The following is an 18,298-nucleotide window of genomic DNA, read 5'->3' as shown; positions in this document are numbered from 1 at the left end:
CTCAGTGTCAGAACACTCACTCCTGGTTCCTATGAGCTCACCGACGGTCTACTCTCCTGCGGCTCGTGCTGTAAATAGCCCTCAAGGGCCGTGCCTAATCATGTATGTCGAGTCTCTCGACGGCGCAACAGTCCTGCCAAAGATGATCGAGGCAATCCGTAACGAATGCTGAGGATAGTACGTGCGGGAGTGACACAGCGCTGGCCACCTTCATGGCATTTCCCAAGCGACGAGACGGGGTTCCAGCAGGTGTACTGCCCAGTTAAGATCATTGACGCGTCTGAGATTCGGGAATGCGCAGAGGAACGACTGGAGGGGCGCAAACGAATGGAGCTGAACCGCACCGAGGACGAGCGTGCTTAAACGCGTATACGCGACCAAGACGTTGAGAAGGCCCCGGCGCAGGTGCTCAGCGAGACGAGCTGACGAGTGATAGTCGTGGTAGGCAGGGCCCGAGAGCCATATAATGTTGATAGCCTCTGGTTCGGAGTCGCGGGAGCTCCTGTGTACATCGTCCAGATCCCGCTGCGCTGACTGGGAAGTGATGGTGTAGAAACAGAGCAACTGCAGACCGGGCAAAGCAATCACGATGGCCGGAGGTCTCCGCGCCACGTAGGCGATACCCATAGAGGAACAAGCGGGTGACGGACTTGAAGATATAAGGTAGCCGACGAACGGGGAGGGGTTCCCTCGGGGATGCTGCCCAGCCTAAGTGTGCCAACGCGAGGTGATCCAGCGCCCGGAGGCGACTGCCGGGTACGCACGGAGAACGTACGCACGTACGCAGTACAGCGTGCCTGCCCGCTCGAAGACCTCGAGCGCGCCGAGTGCACAATTGTCGGACTGCCGGACATGAGCTGCGCACGAAGTCGTTTACAGAGCTGGAGGGCCGCCTGTCGTTGCACGCCGGGCGAGGTCCCGCGGGCATACGAGTGAGCACCAGGCGACCGGGGACATTTTGTGAGCAGCTGAGCGATCTCCGTGGCAGGTCGGGTACGCGTCACTAGATCTAGGTCCTCGACACGCGTTAGCTGTGGAGGAAGAGCAGAGCGATGTGGATTGAACGCACCTGGAACAGATGGGTGACTACAATGTGATCCTGTTACCCGTCCATTCCTTCGGCATCCTGCAGGCTCGGTCTTGAACGATATGTGAGACGACCCTCGTGACTCAATGCACAGTTCTCATGTAGATCGGCCAATACAGCTAGCGAGCCGACCTGCGAACTGAAGCCGCGGTGAGGTTTGAGGCTGTCGCTCTTCTGGCCCTTGGGTGAAAACTCGCTGCGCGTGAAAGTCAGCTTTTGCAGAGCTTGGTACTTTGTCAGGATGTCTCACCAGGGGCGTCGCATACACTCTGCTAGACACCCGGCGGATAGATCCACATGGGAAGAGCGAGACGGGGGAGTACGGAGTCCATCGAACTAGGAAAGCGAACTCGCGAAGTACTACGATGAAGTAGATTCCGTCCGGCTTCCTGTGTGCAGAGGACGGATAGTGCGCATGCAGCAAAGCACACTCGAAGAGGCGGTCGGTGCGCAAGAACGACGAGAACTCAGAAGACGACTCGGACGACGCGCGCTGCACGTGACGGGCGTGCTCACTCCGATTCGGATGGGTCGCCCAAGGCCGTGTCCTCCCTCTCGTCGCTCTCCTCAGCGCCGCATCGGCGCTCACTCACTGCTGCGCATCGTCCCTGTCGTCAGGCTCAAGCAACTTCCCTCGGCACAGGAACCCTACCCTCTCCGTCCCGCTCCTCCCGATCGCCGACGGCCGACTGTCCGTCCGACTGTTTGGTTCAGTTCTGTCCTCCTACCCACACAGCGATTCTATGGTACCTGTGAGGCGACATGTACACATACATAGAGAATTCTAGACGACATCGGCCTCCCGAATAGATGCGCCGCCCGATTTACAGGCAAGGTTACCTGCGGTCATTGCTTTCACAGTGCGCCGCACGATAGACCGACCCTGCATGCCCGTCCGCTGGCGGTACCACTTGAGACCTGGGATATCCAGGACTTGGCCCCGTCGACCACGAGGTGAGCCTCTACACTTGGGCTTGGCTGACCTTCCCCGCCTCTTACGCCATGCTCCGCGATTGCTCACTGAATATCCTGCTCGTCTCGTGTATATGCAGATATCCGCGACATTTATGTCGACTGTCAACGCCCCACAACTTCACTCGCAACATAGACCATGGCCCTTGTACACATATCGCTCAAACCACTTACGAACGTGAGTGCCCGTGGCCCTGCCCGCGTATCTCAGCTCGCTGAATTGCTTGCGCAGGCAACACTACCCCCGCGTGTCTCAGCTCGCTGAATTGCTTGCGCAGGCAACACTACCGTCACGCGCAGGTCCTCTTCAGATGACCATTTGAACCTGTCCCAAAATGTGCTGCCATCTTCGACTAGGCCCATATCTTTGCCCATCGACACCGTGCTGAGGTCTCCTGGCCTGTCCAGATCGTCTCTACGACGATGATTACCTGCGTATCATGCCACGCAGAAGCCGTTCCCCGCCTTCTCCGCCCGTCTAGTGAGACGGCGCACAGGGAGGTCCGAGGCCCGCCGAGAGGTATGCGTCGTCGCTGTAGTGCATATCCTGAACAGGCGAAGACGACTGCTGCAGAGACACGCGGCCGTACCTTCGCCCTAACACTATCCTTCCCTTGACGCTCGGAGGTGCCTCCGTCTTGAGTCGCACTTGCAGGCTTCCCTTTCCCGCAGGTGAGCTCTGCAACTGTTGTCCTGAGGTTGCCGCGCTGCTGCAACACCCCGTTAGTCGTCTATCGTTGATTGACGACCTCTTGCACCTACTCGCTTTCGATTTTCCGGGAGTTCGACGATGGCTCGGTCGAGAGGCTGATGGACAAAATTGTCGTGATCGGTGCGTCTCTTCTCATCCACTAGTACCTCGTTGTGGTCGCGTCAACACTCAGCCGGCATTTTCGTAGTAGATGCTACTCGTCGAGACATGGCGCAGGGGAGCCCGACGAGTCCGGTTGGCAGCTACTCAGCGGCCTACCGGGTTTTCCTTTGTCGAATTCATGCGATTCAGTGACTTTCATCTGGATATGCAACGGCGCGAACGGCACGGAAGGGACACGTAGGTGAGCTCATTCCCTCAAGACTATGCTTTTGAACGAGATTGTCGTCATGATACCTGCCATTATAAATACAATGTCCGTCCATGAATACCTGACCGTGCATCATACAACATCGTGCCGCTGTCCTGCGCGACCAACTGCGTCCGCCCGGCTTGTTCACGCCAGTGTCCATCTCTCCCATTTCCTTGTGAGCCTCGTTCTACTGTTCCGTTCCTACGGGTTCGTTTTCTTGTACATCCTCGACTTTGGAGTCACTCGACGTGTCCTCTTCGGGAACATGCAAATGGCCAGTGTGTGAGTGTGCCGTTGCGAGGTATGACATTGGGCCACTTACCACTGAGCAGAGCCGCGGGAACACAGGTAATATACTCAGAACTGTCAGCTGAGATGAACTCCAAGTGCACTATATCGCGATCCAACCACGGCGTAAAGAGATTGATTATGTACGCTTTGATCGTGGCTACCACGGCGGGATTGTCCTGTATGTTCCCGACGTAGAAATAAACCTCTACGCACATGAAGTTACTAGGGTGCGGGTGCCGCGGAAGCCCATTGAATATCTCGCGCGAGAGAATGGTGTGAAAAGCAGAGATGGACTCGGCAGGATCTGGTACCACGGGCGTCCGTCCATGATTCTGTGGAAGCACCTCAGACTCGAGGTGAGCTAGAGTGAAATGAATCAACACGTGCTGCAGATCCACGCTGACGATGTCTGATAGCACGGCGGTGAGAGCACTGTGTATCTTCTGTGGCAATGGAGCAATGTTCCGAAGGCTTATGCGCAACACTCCCAGAGTCGTATTCCCTGCGAGGGACGGAATGACCTCGAGGTCTACAATGGGAAGCAGTTGGCAGTCAGACACATGTGCACACTACACACAGAAAGCTGACCTGGGTCCACCGAACACATCCACCTGAGACTCCTGAGCCGATGTCCGGATGTATAGAGCACACGGCTAGTACATGATAGAAGTGTGGCAGATGGCCGGCCTGCCAGAGAGATTATGAACTCCTGCAGTTTGCTGCACGATTCAGGGGTAACAAGCAGCTGCAGAAGCTGCAGAGCGGATTGATCGGGGACGTCCGTAAGGGTAAAGCTTTCCCATGAGTGTATATATGTGTTCTCCGTACGCGCAGGAATGGTCTCCTCGAGTGTGATCATAGGGCTCGAGGCAAATTGGAACTGTGCTTCGAATGAGGTCAGACGGCGAAAATGCGCCAGGCATTGCTGAAGAGCTGAGGTCGAAGTAAAGAATCGCAGGTCAACGGCGAGGCGAGTAACAGTGGATGAGTTCGCGACTACCATACGCAGCAGAGATTGATAATCGAGGGCCGTTGTTCCTTGGTAGTCCAAGGACACGTCAGAATACTCTGGCCTGGGGTCGGAACCGCGAAGATCAATGTGCTCGAGCTTATGTGAACGGGCTCGGAGAGCGATGTGGTCGGGGACCGATCCCGGTCTGAGGGGGTGCTGTAGTGTTACGTTGCGAAAATACAGCCACGTAAGGCTGGGAAGGGCATTGATCACCCTGCGAAGATCCGGCAAACTGCGAAACCTGCAGCGGTAAATCTGTAGGTGCAAGACACTGGTGTAAGAAGACAGGTGGATGAAGAAGCTATCGTGCGGTATCTTGGTTGACCAGTCAAGGCTAACAAGATGCACGGACCACAGCTCCGGTAGCATCGATCCAGGAATGAACATAGGCCAAACGTGCGCGAACGGCTTGCTGGCATGGTCGTAGATCCACAATTGCTGGAATCGTTTGCGATATGGCGCATTATGATGTGATATGAGTGTGTGTGCGTAGTCTTGCAGGTCGTATCGGGTCCGCCAAAAGATTGTATCTCCTTGTAGAATTCGCCGTGCAGCATGATACCAAGCAGGGCAAATGCGCATGCAGCTGACCGCTAGCTGGACCGGTTCATCCCAGAGAAGTTCGCAGAAACGCTCAATCAGCTCTTGCGGGAATCGCGGACGCGTATCGCTGAGGAAGCACAAAGCCGTAAATCACATATTCACCCCAATCCTCCGGGGGGAGGAGCCGTGAGTCACGCACCTTGAGTATATGGGTTGTCTGAAAGGAATCTTAATCTCATGCTGCTCTGATTCCGAGCCTGAGTCCGTCTCCTCTTCCCCGGGCTCCTCTTCACCGGACTCCTCGCCCGTCAGCTTGTCAGGGATGATGCCTTGATCAGCAATCTGATCCTCTGTTCGTTTGGTCTTGTGCACCGACTCGTTCATCGTAGTCGCTGTGATCCAACTACATAGCGACTCCGTCAATACGGTCACATCACATTGGAAGAATGAGTATACCAAACGCACCACTTGCACTATTGCTTGATTGGGGTCTGCTGCTTCAGAGCGTTGCTTGTCGTGAGATTGAAGGCGAACCGCTTGCACGTTGTGTAGTCACTGTCCCGGGTATGCCCACGTTAGACTTGATCACATACTCTTTATGCCGCACACAGCTTACCTAGGTAGCTCGCGCTTTCCGTTCGGAGAGGAATCAGGACTGAATGTACACGATCCAGATGCGGTCACAATGACAGGATCGACGATTGGTGCATTGTCCGCGACGGACTCGGATGCAAGACGGGGATGGATGTTATTCTGGGGTGGCGGTAGCGACTCGAGAACGCGACGGGTCAGGTTGACTTGGTCGAGAAGAGGGCACTGTTTTAACCGCAAGGCATGTCCATGCGATGTCGGTACACGCCGAACGGCGCCATTGTATTAGGGGATTACCGCCTCATGTTCAAGGGCAGCTGAGAAGCAGCTGTGCATTTAGGTTCGCGATTACCCACACGCTACGCCATATGTTGCGCTTGGAAACGATACGCATAGCGTCGTAACTCATCCCTCCAGGGCACATTGTGAGTACGTCCTGTAGGCATGGAGACGTTCACGTACCTCATAATCATGAGACATACTCACGTACTACTAGTACGCTGCCACGCACAGAAAACAGTGCAGAGAGGGCGGACGGCACAGGAGCGCCCTTTATCAAATGGGAGACCTGTCAAAGTGGTCGAAGGCTGTTGTATGAGCACTGGGTTTGAGATAGAAGGCCAGTAGTTCCGCACCGTGTGTCTCTCGACAATGCATAAATCACTTGTGCTAAGGCAGTGATTCCTCAGGCCGCGCACATAGAAGACTGCTGCGCCAAGGGTGTCCTGCGACGTGTATTCGAATCCCCTGATGTTATTTGGATTACATGGACAGCTAAGTTAAGTGTATCCTAGAGGACGCGGAGGAGTGATGGGGCACAGAGAGATGATATCAGCGCGCTGACAACGCGACATGCGGTTCACACGTGACGGACGCGTCTCATCCACTCGCCGACTTCAATGCCGTACCCAAGCCGTACCGTCTCCTTCTCTCATCACTACAACGCGTCCTCTGTAAAGCAGCTCTAGCAGCTCGGGGCAGCCTCTAATACCAATCGTCCGATTGCAGATCGCGCAGGGTTCGCCCCTTCCGACAGAGGTCCCCTTCTGACGGCGCGGTGCAGCCCTCCCCGACGCCGTCGAAAGAACCGTTAAACCGCGCGAAAAGACAGGCGACGTACTGCGACTGATGGGTACGTGTCTGCCTCTTCAGATGGCTGCACTCTGTACCAGTGAACTCCACGGCTCACCTCGTGCGTTACAGGCTACCACCGACGCAGTGCCGTGTGTACCCGCTCGGTGCGATGCTCCCGTTGTCTTCGATTGTCACTGGTGAGCCTTCGTTGATTCTCTCTGCTTTGTCACTTGCTCCGTACGCCAGCGCGCTCCAACAGTGCTCCCTTCCACTTCTTTTGTGTTCGTTCCGCATATATGCGCTTCGGTTGCGGTGTTGCTGGTATCCCGCAATACGACGTAGTTTGGATATATCGTCCATCCTTCGCCTTCCTTCGACTCATTGCCGTACGTATATGCAGCCGTCATCCCAATTGGGACACAAGACTGCAGGAGCCGCACGAGCCCTGTACATAATGAGTCCAGGTTCAATTGGATGCGAACACGGGTGGATATGCTCGAACGCAACGAAAGGATATTGGGCGATGTCGGACCGCTGACGACGCGCCGCACGATCCGTACGTGATGAACGCGTCCTCCAGGCTCAAGCACTTGAGCGAGTCCTCATGCAACGAAGATATCGCCGCATCTTCCGCCTTCTAGTATTGCCCATCTTGACTTCGGTACCGCGCATACACACCAGTCTTCTGGTGCACAGCCGCGATATTTGAGGGGATTGTATGACTCACGCGGGTCGCTCGGCTCAAGGCCGTACCAGGCGTGGCACTACCTCGATGGGTAGTCAGACATCCAGGGATGAGTGGCCCGGAACCTGACGCACTGCACGGTTCGCATTCATGACAATCCCAGCTCCCCATGCGAGCTGCGCACCTCGCGTTGGCGTAGCGAATGGCTCAGGGGAGAGCGCGGCGCGGAAGGCAGCGACCGGGCTCGGTTCCTCCGCGTGGGCGTGCACATTGAACCCACATGCGTTGGTGATCCAAGTAGACCGCGACGCGCATCCTGCACCGACGCAATGGCGTGCCATCGATTGGCGAGAACAGCAAGAGGAAAGTACTGTAGATCGACGTCGTACTCAACAGCGAGGAGACAATATGCAACTAACATAGCTTCTGCAGCCCGATGGCGCAGGCGAGCGGAGGAACGGCACAAGGCCGGACATGCGGAGCCTACAGCGTTGGCATGTTAGTATGCGACGAAGAGATGGCTTGGACAGTGGACGCATACTTCTGGTGCACGAGCGTACAGGTCTTGAGAATCGCGAGCCTCTTGGGTGCGGCCTCCGATTGCCGCAGCGCTGCAACAAAGGCGTGACGCAGTACCGGGGAATGCGAGATCGATAGACGGATGTTTATCTCCTCGACAGCGTGACGCTCCTGCCAAAAGCGCGGGAAGCACTCCGTGCTGAATACCGAGGAGACGTCCCAGAGCGACACCGCATCCCCACGGAGCGCTTGGGCTGCGTTCGCCGTGTGGCTAGACGGAGCTTCGCTGGGCGCAACTCCCCAATCGAGGTCGTTGCGGAGACTGGACGTGTCGGAGGTCGAGGGATGCACGGAGGAAGGATTGAAAGTGCGCAAGTAAGAGGTGAGTCGTGTCCCGAAGGGGTGCATGTATGCGACCAAACCGTCTAGGAGGATCTGATGCGGCCGCGCCGCGAGAAGAACTAGTGGGCGATAGTCGCGCCCGAGCGAGACCATGAGTGATAACTCACAAAGTTCTTGCTTGGAGTAGCGGAGGCTCCTTCCGTGTCCCGCAGTTTCGACTGAGCCGTGACCGTGTCAAGACACATCCATTCGAGACTAGAGAGAGCACGCCTGCGATGAGGCGGAGCACGCCTGCGTGATGGAAGTGGTACCGACGGTGAGACAGGCGGGGCAACGGGCATTGGGCGTGTGGCGTAGCTGAAGGAGGCAGGGTGCGGTGCCCTCGGGGGCGCCGCTTAGTCGAGCAGCGCGAACGTGAGGTGCTCTAGCGCGGGAGGCGGCACTCGCAAACGCGCACGGCGAAGGTGTGCGCCCGCGTGTTCGAGTTCGCCGAGCGCGCAGCTATAGGACGGCTCGTGCTGCTTGAAAATGAGCACCCGCATGGAGTCGTGCAGAGCGGCGGTGCTGCCTATCGTCACGCGCGGCATGCGAGGCAGCACTGGGCGAGCAGGAAGGGCCCGCCGTAGAGGCAGGCGCGCAATGATTTCAATGAGGTCTTGTAGCAGAGCGGGCGCAGCATTGCTAGATCAGGGAAATCGACGCGTTGGTTATTTGGGTAAGGCACAATGATCAGTATACGTACCTAGGCCTGGCACAGATCCTTAGCCAAAATACAACCCTGTCGACCGTTGCTTCCTCCAGGGACATCCGAGTCTGGAAGGACTCTGCCTACTGTTCTGGATCTAAGACAAGGTCTCCAGTATCACAGAGACACGTCCGGTAACCAAGCTTACCTCTCCCAGATGGCACTGCTAAGAGAGCCACATAGGACGTCGAGCGCGTCGATCTGCGAAAACCGGTCAATCAGCAGGCCATCGCTCGCCTGGCCCTGGGGTCAGCATTCGCTGCGTGCGAATGTGAGTTAGCGAGCGCAGTACAGTACCAAGGCTATCTCACCGGGAGCGTGAGGCCATGCATGAACGGATGGCTTGCTAGACACTCGGCGGATCGACCCCAGTGGAAAGAGCAGGGCGAGGGGCATGGCAGAGTCTGGAAATGCGGTCTTGTTGAACCGCAGCGCGCGTAAGGTACTAGTGGAGGGGTGTGATCCGTATCCGGCTCAGCTATGCGAATGCAGAGTATTGGATGGTATGCGGAAGAGGAGGTGGTCGTGCGTGAGGACGAGGGGAAGATGACGCGCGCCGCACGTGATGGGCGCGTTCGCCGACGCGTCGCCCAAGCCTTCGACGTCGTCGTTCCCCTCCGCGCCGCATCCGTTCGCACTAAGTACTGCTACGCCCGTCACTGCCGTCAGGCTCAAGCGCACTCATTCGGTACAGGAACCCTAACCTCTCAGCTCCGTTTTATCGATCGCCGACGGCCTGCGCCTTCAGTCTGAGGTCTCTGTCTACTTGTCCCCAGACTCTCCCAGCTTCGTGTGCTGCTCCTACGTAGCGTTCCCCAACGTCTTGTACCCCTGGTGAATCCATCCTGGCAGGACTCGCATATGCAAATGGAAATCTTGATCGTATACCAGGCGGTCTGCATCGAGAAGAAAATAACGCGCGCGGTACCTTCAGTCAATAACACTGGGCCATGAGCTACACACGTATCGCCCGGGCTGCACGACGGAACAGGTCGCCGCGACCAGAACACGGGCTTCGACTCAACCCGCTGCCCACTCGATAGTCGCGTCAAGTGGTACCGCGTCGATGATGGCGTCTTCCGCCAGGCGTCCAGGCAGAGAAGACGGGAGGGCTCCGAGTCGAGGAATGGGAGGCCCATGAGAGCGGGAGAAGGCGATGACGGAGGAACAATACTGTGAGTGCGGTATTTTTGTATGCGATCAAGGTCGTATAGTCCTGACTGGCAGCTTATATTGTGTACGCAGCTGCTGGTGCAGCGGTGGCACAAGCATGCCCGTCGGCCTGGCGCGAGGTACGAGCATTGCTATCTCAAGGGTAGCGTACAAGCCTGTGCGGGGTCTGTCTAGTGAACGCAGCGCCACAGATTGTAACAGTGTAGCGGTCTTCGCAATTCGCGAAGTATGCTCGGACCTAGACATATGGCTTCAAGCTTCAATTCATGTCTTCTCCCGCTTGTCGCAATCTGCTCGGTCGAACATCATGTGCTAGCTTTAGGTGCGATCATGTGCTAGCTTTAGGTGCGATCATCATAACAACAATTCGAAGCAGACGTATGGGAGGCAGTTTCGTACCGAGCGAACTAATACACAACAATATACAGACTCGACAATGGACAGCAATACTGCGTTCGTGGAAGCTCCAGGCAATCCGGTCGGTGAACATAAGTACACACTTAGTGAGCCCGTCTGTATCAAGATCTCCAAGACCATAACTCACAAACGTCGTCACGAGCAGATGTAACGCGCACAACAAGACTACGAAATATCAATCCAAGAAGTCGTTCGTGCGCCGCGATATTCGTCTACCGTCGGTCAAGGGTCGTCCAAGATCGTCCTACACTGGCCGCCTGCGGTGAACGTCAGCATTCGGCGACAATGGTCTATTCAGCAGCTCACGACGTACACGTTAATATCCACCATCCTCCGTCCTCCAAATCTGCCGTTGTTCTGGTTCTGCCCGCCCAGCTCCTCGTGCGATGCGGACGGCTGCGTAGGTACGTCGCCTAGTGCAGCTAATCCCTCCAGACTCGAATGCGCATCGCTGCCTTGGTGTTCATCTGTGCGCTCAATCGCACCTGCGAGTTCGTCCCGGCAACCTTCGTCCACAGACGTGCCCGCCTCTGCTATCGCGCGTGCGGCATCGGAGTCGTGTGCGTGCGGTTCGGTGTCCTCGAGTAGATGTACCGACTCGGTTTGGGCTGCATCCGACCCTTGCGGCGACTCGGATTCGTCAAGCGTACGCGTCGTAACGGTCGCCGGCGTGGCCCCACTGACGGCTGGCGGTGCGGTGTCCGTCGCACTGGACACATATGGCGCTGCGTTCGAGCCAGCTCCTACGGCTTGCATCTCGACGTCAGGAGCCCGACGTCGATATGTGAGTCTATGTACTGCGTCAACGCTAGAGCAAGCTCGTCAGCAGCGATCAAGTACAGTGCGACATTCACTGCTTACAGGTTCTGGGTAATAGATCGCTTCGGACTGTCCGTTCGCGGCTCCGCCGGTGGGTCCCGGGCCCGCTCGTCGCCAGCTTCCGTAGGCTCTGGGCTAGCCGCCTCCCGGGAGTCGACGCTTCGATCGTCTTCGCTCTGGGGCTCACCTGGAGCGCATTGGAGCGATCCATCCAAGTTCCTGTTGCAAGTGTCAGTGTATCCTGACATTCTGAGCGTCGAAGATGACTGACAAGCCTGTCGCGTCTATCCCGGCGCTTTCTAGGTACCATCGTGCCCAAACCGCGTAGCCTTGCAAGGGAATATTGAACCCTTGGACTGTCCCTCGCGGCGTCCATAGATCGTATTCGAGCAGCCATTGGAGTCGCCGCGCGATGCGATTTGTGGACATCATGACGTTCCAGCCAATCTCGGTCGTAATCAAGGGGTTGTCGATGTCCCAGAGGCCGGTCATGTGTTTCAACACCCAATCAAGTCTGTATATCGCCGCAGCAGGAAGGTCCTGTACAGTATCTCTCAGCTCCTTGCGGCGGAGGGTAGCCAAGTGCTCGTCGAACTGGTGGACCATGTCGGCCAGGTATGCTCCCCTCGACGGCTCGGCTGGCAATGTGTGCTCGTTTTCGACGGACAACAGGCATATGGCCAGAATGGTTGTCGTGATCTGAATGGTGGATACAGGGTCACGGCGTGCGTATACCGTCGTGAGTGCAGTCTGCACGCACTCCCAGTCTATGCCAAACTTGAGCTTGCACCAGTAGTGACTCAGGCGGATGGTTGACTTACCTCGAACGTCGTGTAGACGATACAGCTCGGCATGTGGAGCACACTCAAATCTTCTGATTGTTTGCATTTCTCCTCGATGATCATATTCTTCGTCCTCTGCGAGGAAATCGATCGTCACGTAGACATTCTGTATAACATCCAAGGTGGCTCTTCGTGAGTTCGTGGACAGTCGACCATCAAGTAGATGCCGAAACAAAGACATGCAGGCCCTATGCCCATCGGCGAGAGGCATAGCGCGGATCACTCCGGCCAACATGCGATGGTAGTCCGAATTGAGAGCGTGGGTGTCGTCGTCGAGTTCTGTCTGTGCTCGAAGGAATGTGTCCAGCACCATGCGACCTATTCTCGCGATAGCGGTGCCGACCGAGTCGTCACGTTGCAAAGAATGACCAGATTTCGAAGAAGAGGGCTCGGATGTTCTTGACTGTGAATATTGCTGATTTGACAAGAGTCCGAATAAGGCTTCGCCCATTGCCGTCACATCCTCAACTGCGCAGGTTATCCGTCCACCGCGCCGCTGCCGGAGGCCCGACTCGCCACCCGAGACAGCAGTCTCGGGCTCTGCGCCGTCCGGCCTGTTCAAACACCGAAACAGCAACATGCACGCGTCGATCCCGTCGGCGACAGGCATGGCGACGGTAATCCCGATGTATACACGACGGATGGGGTCCAAGTTGAGGTCGTCTTCACGTTCTGTCTGTGCTCGAGTGAATGTCTCCGCCACCATGCGACCTATCAATGCAGTAGCGGTGCTGCCCAAATCATCGGATGGCAAGTGATCGCCAGGTGTCGACCGAGAGGAACGTGAATGCTGTCGTTTCGACAAGGCGGCGGCAACGAGTTGGCCAATGTCGGTCACATTTTTGACTGCTTGAGCGATAGGCATCGCTCGCGCGCAGGTTGCCATCGCGCGAAGGACGTCTAAGCCCTGTGCGATGGTATAAATGTCCGAAAACAGTGCCTTTTCTTCGCTGCCATCCAGGCACGCCTGTTCGTGTGCGAGCCAGTCCCTCTTCTTCATCAGGGTACGTGCGAGGTTTCGACACTGAGCGAGGGGTACACGGACCTTCTCCGTCCACTTGTATATATGGACCGCACGCGGAGATGACCAAAAGTCCGGAGGCCTTATTTTGCAGAGGAAGATGATTGCGTGATGTACCTGAAGGAGGAACGAGCAAACCCCCCATGTCATCCCTCTGCAGGCCTGGCATATCCACCATGCTTGGGGTGACTTGTAGGGACTATAGGGAACCAATGCAGGCAACACAGACGTGGATGCCAGAAAAAGAAGCAAGACACCAACGACGACCGTGCTCAGGACGGAGATGTCGGGTCCGAGCACCCATAGGTAGCCCACCATTCCAACGAGGAATAAGATGAGCGCAACCTGCAACAGGCAGGGGAGGAGGCTGACGATGAACTCCACGTTCCACTTGTTAAGGGAATCCCGACGGAGTTGCCAGGTCCTAACCTTCTGCTGTATGGTCAGCAGTCCCCATTGCTCAGCATGGAAGTTCAGCCATTGGTTGACGGCGAGAGCGACTGACGCCGCGCCGAGGCTGAAGACCAGAGAAGCGAACCACAGGGTAGCAATCCATCGGGGTGCAGGGGGTCCAGGGGGGAAGGATGGCGAAGAGCTGCCAGGTACGATGGCGGGGTTGCTAGACATATTCCCGAGTTGCGCCGAGATGCGCTCGAGGATGATCGTGTTGAAGTCAGGCGGTGGCAGCAGAACGGCGTAGTACGGGCCAACGAAGCCAGTGAGGACGGCGGAGAACAGGCCCGCCTACATCATGCATCAGCACAAGTGTCACACTGAAGAAAGCATTAGCACGACTTACAAAGACGAGAAGCGTGTTGATTTCGTTCCGCCATCGGTCTAAACGGTCCTTCTCGTACGACCAAACTTTTTGCGCTATGACCGGCCACGCGTCTTCTTCCTTTTGCGGGTCCCTGGGTTTCATGTACTTCTCGAATACATTGGTCAGAATAGTCTCCAAAGTTTCCGGAGGCGTTGTCACGTCCTTCGCCGAGTGATCTGCCGACTCAGGTGAATGCTTTGCTCCGCTGGTATCCGACCGCTTCTTTGAACCTCTCTGATGTATTTCAGACCTTGACATGCAGTTGGATAATCACTGATCACGCTCACCTCATTTAGGGCTGCCGGCGTGGTGTCAGAAGGCGACGAGGAGGGCCCCGCAGTGCCCGAGCCGACCGGGTTGAATACCTGCGTATACATGTACTCAATGATCCTGTACGCCCCTTCAATATCGCATCGACTCACACATGGTACGGAGCCATCGCCTTTGCTAGAGCTCGCTGCACCGACGGCGATGTTTGGTGATGACGGCACATGATCATTGGGGACGGGTGTCGGATTGTTCTTTCCGATACCTCGGTTTGGTAGGATAGACGAACGCCCCGATGGTTCCTAACCAGTCCGCGCGTACAATCAATGACCCTGCTGTACTAGTGAATAATGGTGGTGCGTACCTCTGATGAGTCCATGACGGTGTTGAACCGTGATCAGTCTAGTATAGAGAGGGAGAAACGGGCGGGGAGATCGAGAAGATGAGGTAGGCCGAGAGTGCAAGAGGACGGAGCAGGCTGAGAGATATCTAGTGGACCCGGACGCACAACCGCACGTAATTAAAGGCGGGGGAGATCTGTCCACAGAAGCACAACCAGGATGAGGATGCACGTTGACTACGCGGGGACGGATGCCACCGAGTCCGGTTCAGTGGTGTTCAACGGACATAAATATCACCAAGTGTCAAGTCGGCAACGTCCCGAAGCTCGCAGTTGACATGGGAGGGAAGGTATAATTCTTTGAATGCGAGTCAACATCGTGATGCCGGTACGTATGATCTGGTTCCGGCAGCAACACTGCACCTACAGAAAAACCTCAATTGCACCAAGGCGTACGGAAGGGTATATGCATGGTCACTTCGTCAACGCGCAACAACCACTGAGGGGGCTGCATGCGTACAACAATCGACCCGAGCCCGCTGGAGTCGTTTAATTCAGTGGCAGTAAACTGTCTTCTTCGAGACAGGGATATAGAAGCTGCCGGCGTGTCATACCAGGACCCGGGACAAGGCGCTTGTATGTCCTATCCACATGCGGACATGAACCGACCCAAAAGGTGGGCCTATGTCCTAGACGGATGCGGCCATAACCCCGCCAGATGGTGCCGGTCCTCCGATCCCTGTGCGGACACGTCCAGGCTGGCATGTCCGCATGTGCTATCGCCATGCGGACATGAACCACTGGCACCCTCGTGGTCGCCGCTGACCGTGTCAGGCCAGTGACGGCGAAGACGTCGCTGCCTAACCTCACGTCGTGGATCGCGCTCCCTTGGTGACGTTCACCAGTCTCAAGCGTGCCGAGGCTCATCGCGACGCGCTAGGTATGGGTTGTAATACTCCCATCCCAGTCGCATTCCGGCTCTACATCAACGGTAAGCCTCACTTCTAACCTAGCAGGTCAATGCAATAACTCCATGAGCGAGTTGTTGGCAGTGAACACGCCAATGGTGACAGCGGACGCACCAATCAATAACACGAAGGAGGTGTTTGGAGGATGCCGGTTAGGTCGATGCCCACAACCAGCCCGTGGTAAGTGTTGTCTTCACGTCTCAATTTCATGTCCTGACCTCTACATGCTGCGCAATAGGGCTCGTGTACACACTGGCACGAAGCGTACTTCGCTGCAATACGACGTGTTAGGCGGTGATTGCGTCACGGTTTGGGCCTCGCAGTCTCCGGCTTTGAAGCAAGCGGGGCGTCGAGACTCGGACGCAGATGGTACGTTCGATTTCTCTTGAATACACCAAACAATTGACTCAGTACTACGTTCTGTTGCTTTTAGTATGTGCTGGGCAGGGCCCAGCCGAGGCCTTGTCTTGCTCAGCTAACGGTGGAGATTGGTGACGCTGCGAGAGATGGATCTGACGGCTCACAGAGTGACTCCGAAGGTGACATAAACGAACCGTAGATCCTCCTGGAGCAGTAGATCGCTCCTGTACGTTCTGTGTAGCACGTAGGAACTTTTGGGCGATTTTCGCGATTTTCTTGGAATTTCTAGAGGTCCGATCCATAGTGCGGCCATAAAGGGTCCCCAAAGGGTAGGTCCTAGTCCGATGCGGACATAACTGGGGTCAAAACCGTGCGGACATAAAGGCCCAAAACCCAGGGTATTTGGATAGGACATGTAAGCGCCTTGTCCCAGGTCCTCGTGCGACCCAGTCCATACACGAACACGACCGCCAGGCAGCTCAAGCACTAGATCTAGAGCGACTCCCCAGCATACGACGAAGATGTCTCCGCATTTTCCACCCATTCGGACTTCGGTACGCCCCTCGGTCCGCATATACACGCCTATACGCCGGTGCATGGCCGCGACACTTGCGCGAATTCAATCGCTCCCACTGGCTGCTCCGCTCAAGGCGGTACCTGGCGTGACGCTGGCTTGCTGGGCAGTCAGACGTCTAGGTATGTGGTGCCGTAAAGCGTGCGGGCAGGGCATTCCGCGTTCCATCAGAATTCCAGCTGCCTATGTGAGCTGTCCACCTCGCGTCAATAGCGCAGTGAATGGCTCGCGGGAGAGCGCAGCGTGGAGGGCGGCGACCGTGCCCGATTCCGCCGCGTGTGCGTGCACGTTAGGCACACACGTCGACGCTGAGGACGTGGATCCAATGCGCATCGCGCGCCGCTGCAATTGTGTGCCATCGATCGACGAGAACAGCATGATGAGGGTGTCGTAGATCGACGTTCTGCTCAACAGCGAGTACGCAGGATACGCCAGCTCAAGCACCTGCACCTTGTAAGGCAGGCGTTGTGGTCTCTGCGGCGTTGGCATGTTAGTGTGCGACCAAGTAACAGTGACGGTGTGGGCAGCGGACGCTCACTTTTGGAGCGTGGGCTTACAGCGCTTTAGACCATGCGAACCTCTTCAGTTCCGGCCCCGATTGCGCAGCGCTGCAACGAAGGCGTGACGCAGTACCGAGGAGGGCGAGTTCGACAGACGGATCTCGAGCAGCTCGACGACGCGACACTCTTGCGAAAGGTGCTTGAAGTACTCCGTGACCGAATGCCGAGGATACGTCAGACGGTGATACCGCACACAACGGCTGAACGGTGTCCGCCGCGATGGGACGGAGCTTTGCTGGGCGTAGCACCCCAGTTGGGATCGTCGCGAAGATGGCCGTGTAGGAGGCCGTGGTATGCGCGGAGGAACGATCAATAATGCGCAAACGAGAAGAAATGAGTCGTGTCCGGAAGGGGCGCGTATGTAAGAGTGTATGCGACCAAGGTGACTAGGAGGCTCTGATGCACATAGACGACCTGGTGAGTGATCGTCGCGGCCGGCGGAGCCCATGAGCGATAACTCAGAGGAATTCTTATTTGAGGTAGCGTGGCTCCTTCCGTGTCCCGCGGGGCCAACCGGGACGTGACTGTGTCCAGAAACAACCACTCGAATCGCGAGAGGACGCCCGTGATGAGGCGGAGGACGGCTGCATGACGGAAGTGGCATTGATAGAGGAACAGGCGGGTGACGAGCATGACAAATGTGAGGTTGCTGATGAACGTGTAGTGCGGCTCCCTCGGGGGTGCCGCCCAGTCAGGCAGCGCGAACGCGAGGTGCTGAGGTGATCCAGCTCAGGAAGGCGGCACCCGGGCAAACGCGCGATGTATCTGTAGCCCGAGGCCTCGCGTTCGCGCACAACTGTAAGATCGCCCGTGTTGCTTGAGAATGAGCACGCGCATGAGGTCTATCGCGGCGGGCGGCATACGAGGCAGGACTGAGCGAGCAGCACGGGCTCGTCGCAGAGGCAGGCGTGCGACGAGCTTGATGTGCTCTTGTAGCAGGGCGGGCGAGGCATTGCTAAATCAAAGAAATCGATGTGTTGGTATTTTGGAGGAGGTACAATTTTGAGTACACGCACCTGGCACAGAACGCTGGCCAATGTGCAACTCGAAGCCATCCCTTCCTTCGCCATCCTGAAGGGCCACCGGCATGAGCCTAAGAGAAGGGTCTAAGTATCACGAAGACATATCTGGTGATCAGACGTACCTTTCTCAGATGGGACTGTCAATGGAACTCTATACCACTGTGACTTCGAGCGCGTCGATCTATGAAGA

General features: G+C 56.6%; 4 protein-coding genes across 4 annotated transcripts; 1 reads left to right on the top strand and 3 right to left on the bottom strand.

Moving 5' to 3' along the window:
* Positions 1-3,912: 3,912 nt before the first annotated feature.
* Positions 3,913-5,504, bottom strand: C8Q71DRAFT_286199 (uncharacterized protein). The gene is made up of 5 exons (XM_047917540.1): positions 5,435-5,504; positions 5,169-5,372; positions 4,420-5,096; positions 4,003-4,294; positions 3,913-3,943 (listed from the first exon to the last, which is right to left on the bottom strand). Exons 2-4 carry the CDS (start codon positions 5,351-5,353, stop codon positions 4,143-4,145), a joined length of 1,014 nt encoding a protein of 337 aa, XP_047774914.1. The 5' UTR covers positions 5,354-5,372; positions 5,435-5,504; the 3' UTR covers positions 3,913-3,943; positions 4,003-4,142.
* A 1,017-nt stretch (positions 5,505-6,521) lies between these two features.
* C8Q71DRAFT_286367 (uncharacterized protein) lies at positions 6,522-7,321 on the top strand. Its single transcript, XM_047917541.1, has 3 exons — positions 6,522-6,692; positions 6,764-6,831; positions 6,894-7,321. Exons 1-3 carry the CDS (start codon positions 6,689-6,691, stop codon positions 7,170-7,172), a joined length of 351 nt encoding a protein of 116 aa, XP_047774913.1. The 5' UTR covers positions 6,522-6,688; the 3' UTR covers positions 7,173-7,321.
* Positions 7,322-8,255: 934 nt separating this feature from the next.
* On the bottom strand, positions 8,256-9,465 carry C8Q71DRAFT_780549 (uncharacterized protein; the record flags this gene model as incomplete). Its single annotated transcript, XM_047924849.1, has 8 exons — positions 9,435-9,465; positions 9,353-9,365; positions 9,237-9,320; positions 9,074-9,184; positions 8,923-9,022; positions 8,595-8,861; positions 8,470-8,561; positions 8,256-8,398 (listed from the first exon to the last, which is right to left on the bottom strand). Coding segments are annotated over exons 5-8 (567 nt in total), but the record flags the coding sequence as incomplete, so codon positions are not given.
* A 3,903-nt stretch (positions 9,466-13,368) lies between these two features.
* C8Q71DRAFT_714875 (uncharacterized protein) lies at positions 13,369-14,119 on the bottom strand (the record flags this gene model as incomplete). Its single annotated transcript, XM_047921003.1, has 2 exons — positions 13,369-13,941; positions 13,997-14,119. Coding segments are annotated over 2 exons (696 nt in total), but the record flags the coding sequence as incomplete, so codon positions are not given.
* Between the last annotated feature and the right edge of the window lie 4,179 nt (positions 14,120-18,298).

Source organism: Rhodofomes roseus (assembly GCF_022264815.1).
Source record: "Rhodofomes roseus strain CIRM-BRFM 1785 chromosome Unknown C8Q71scaffold_24, whole genome shotgun sequence".
NCBI classification, from domain to species: Eukaryota; Fungi; Basidiomycota; class Agaricomycetes; order Polyporales; family Fomitopsidaceae; genus Rhodofomes; species Rhodofomes roseus.
This window is presented reverse-complemented; position numbering and strand designations above follow the sequence as displayed.

Coding starts and splice junctions, on each gene's coding strand:
- C8Q71DRAFT_286199 (XM_047917540.1), bottom strand. CDS start 5,353: ATGAACGAGTCGGTGCACAAGACCAAACGAACAGAGGATCAGATTGCT. Junction 5,097..5,168: donor AGACAACCCATATACTCAAG/GTGCGTGACTCA, acceptor GTGCTTCCTCAG/CGATACGCGTCCGCGATTCC. Junction 4,295..4,419: donor CGATTATCAATCTCTGCTGC/GTATGGTAGTCG, acceptor TTCGAAGCACAG/TTCCAATTTGCCTCGAGCCC.
- C8Q71DRAFT_286367 (XM_047917541.1), top strand. Junction 6,832..6,893: donor GTTGTCTTCGATTGTCACTG/GTGAGCCTTCGT, acceptor GCGCTCCAACAG/TGCTCCCTTCCACTTCTTTT.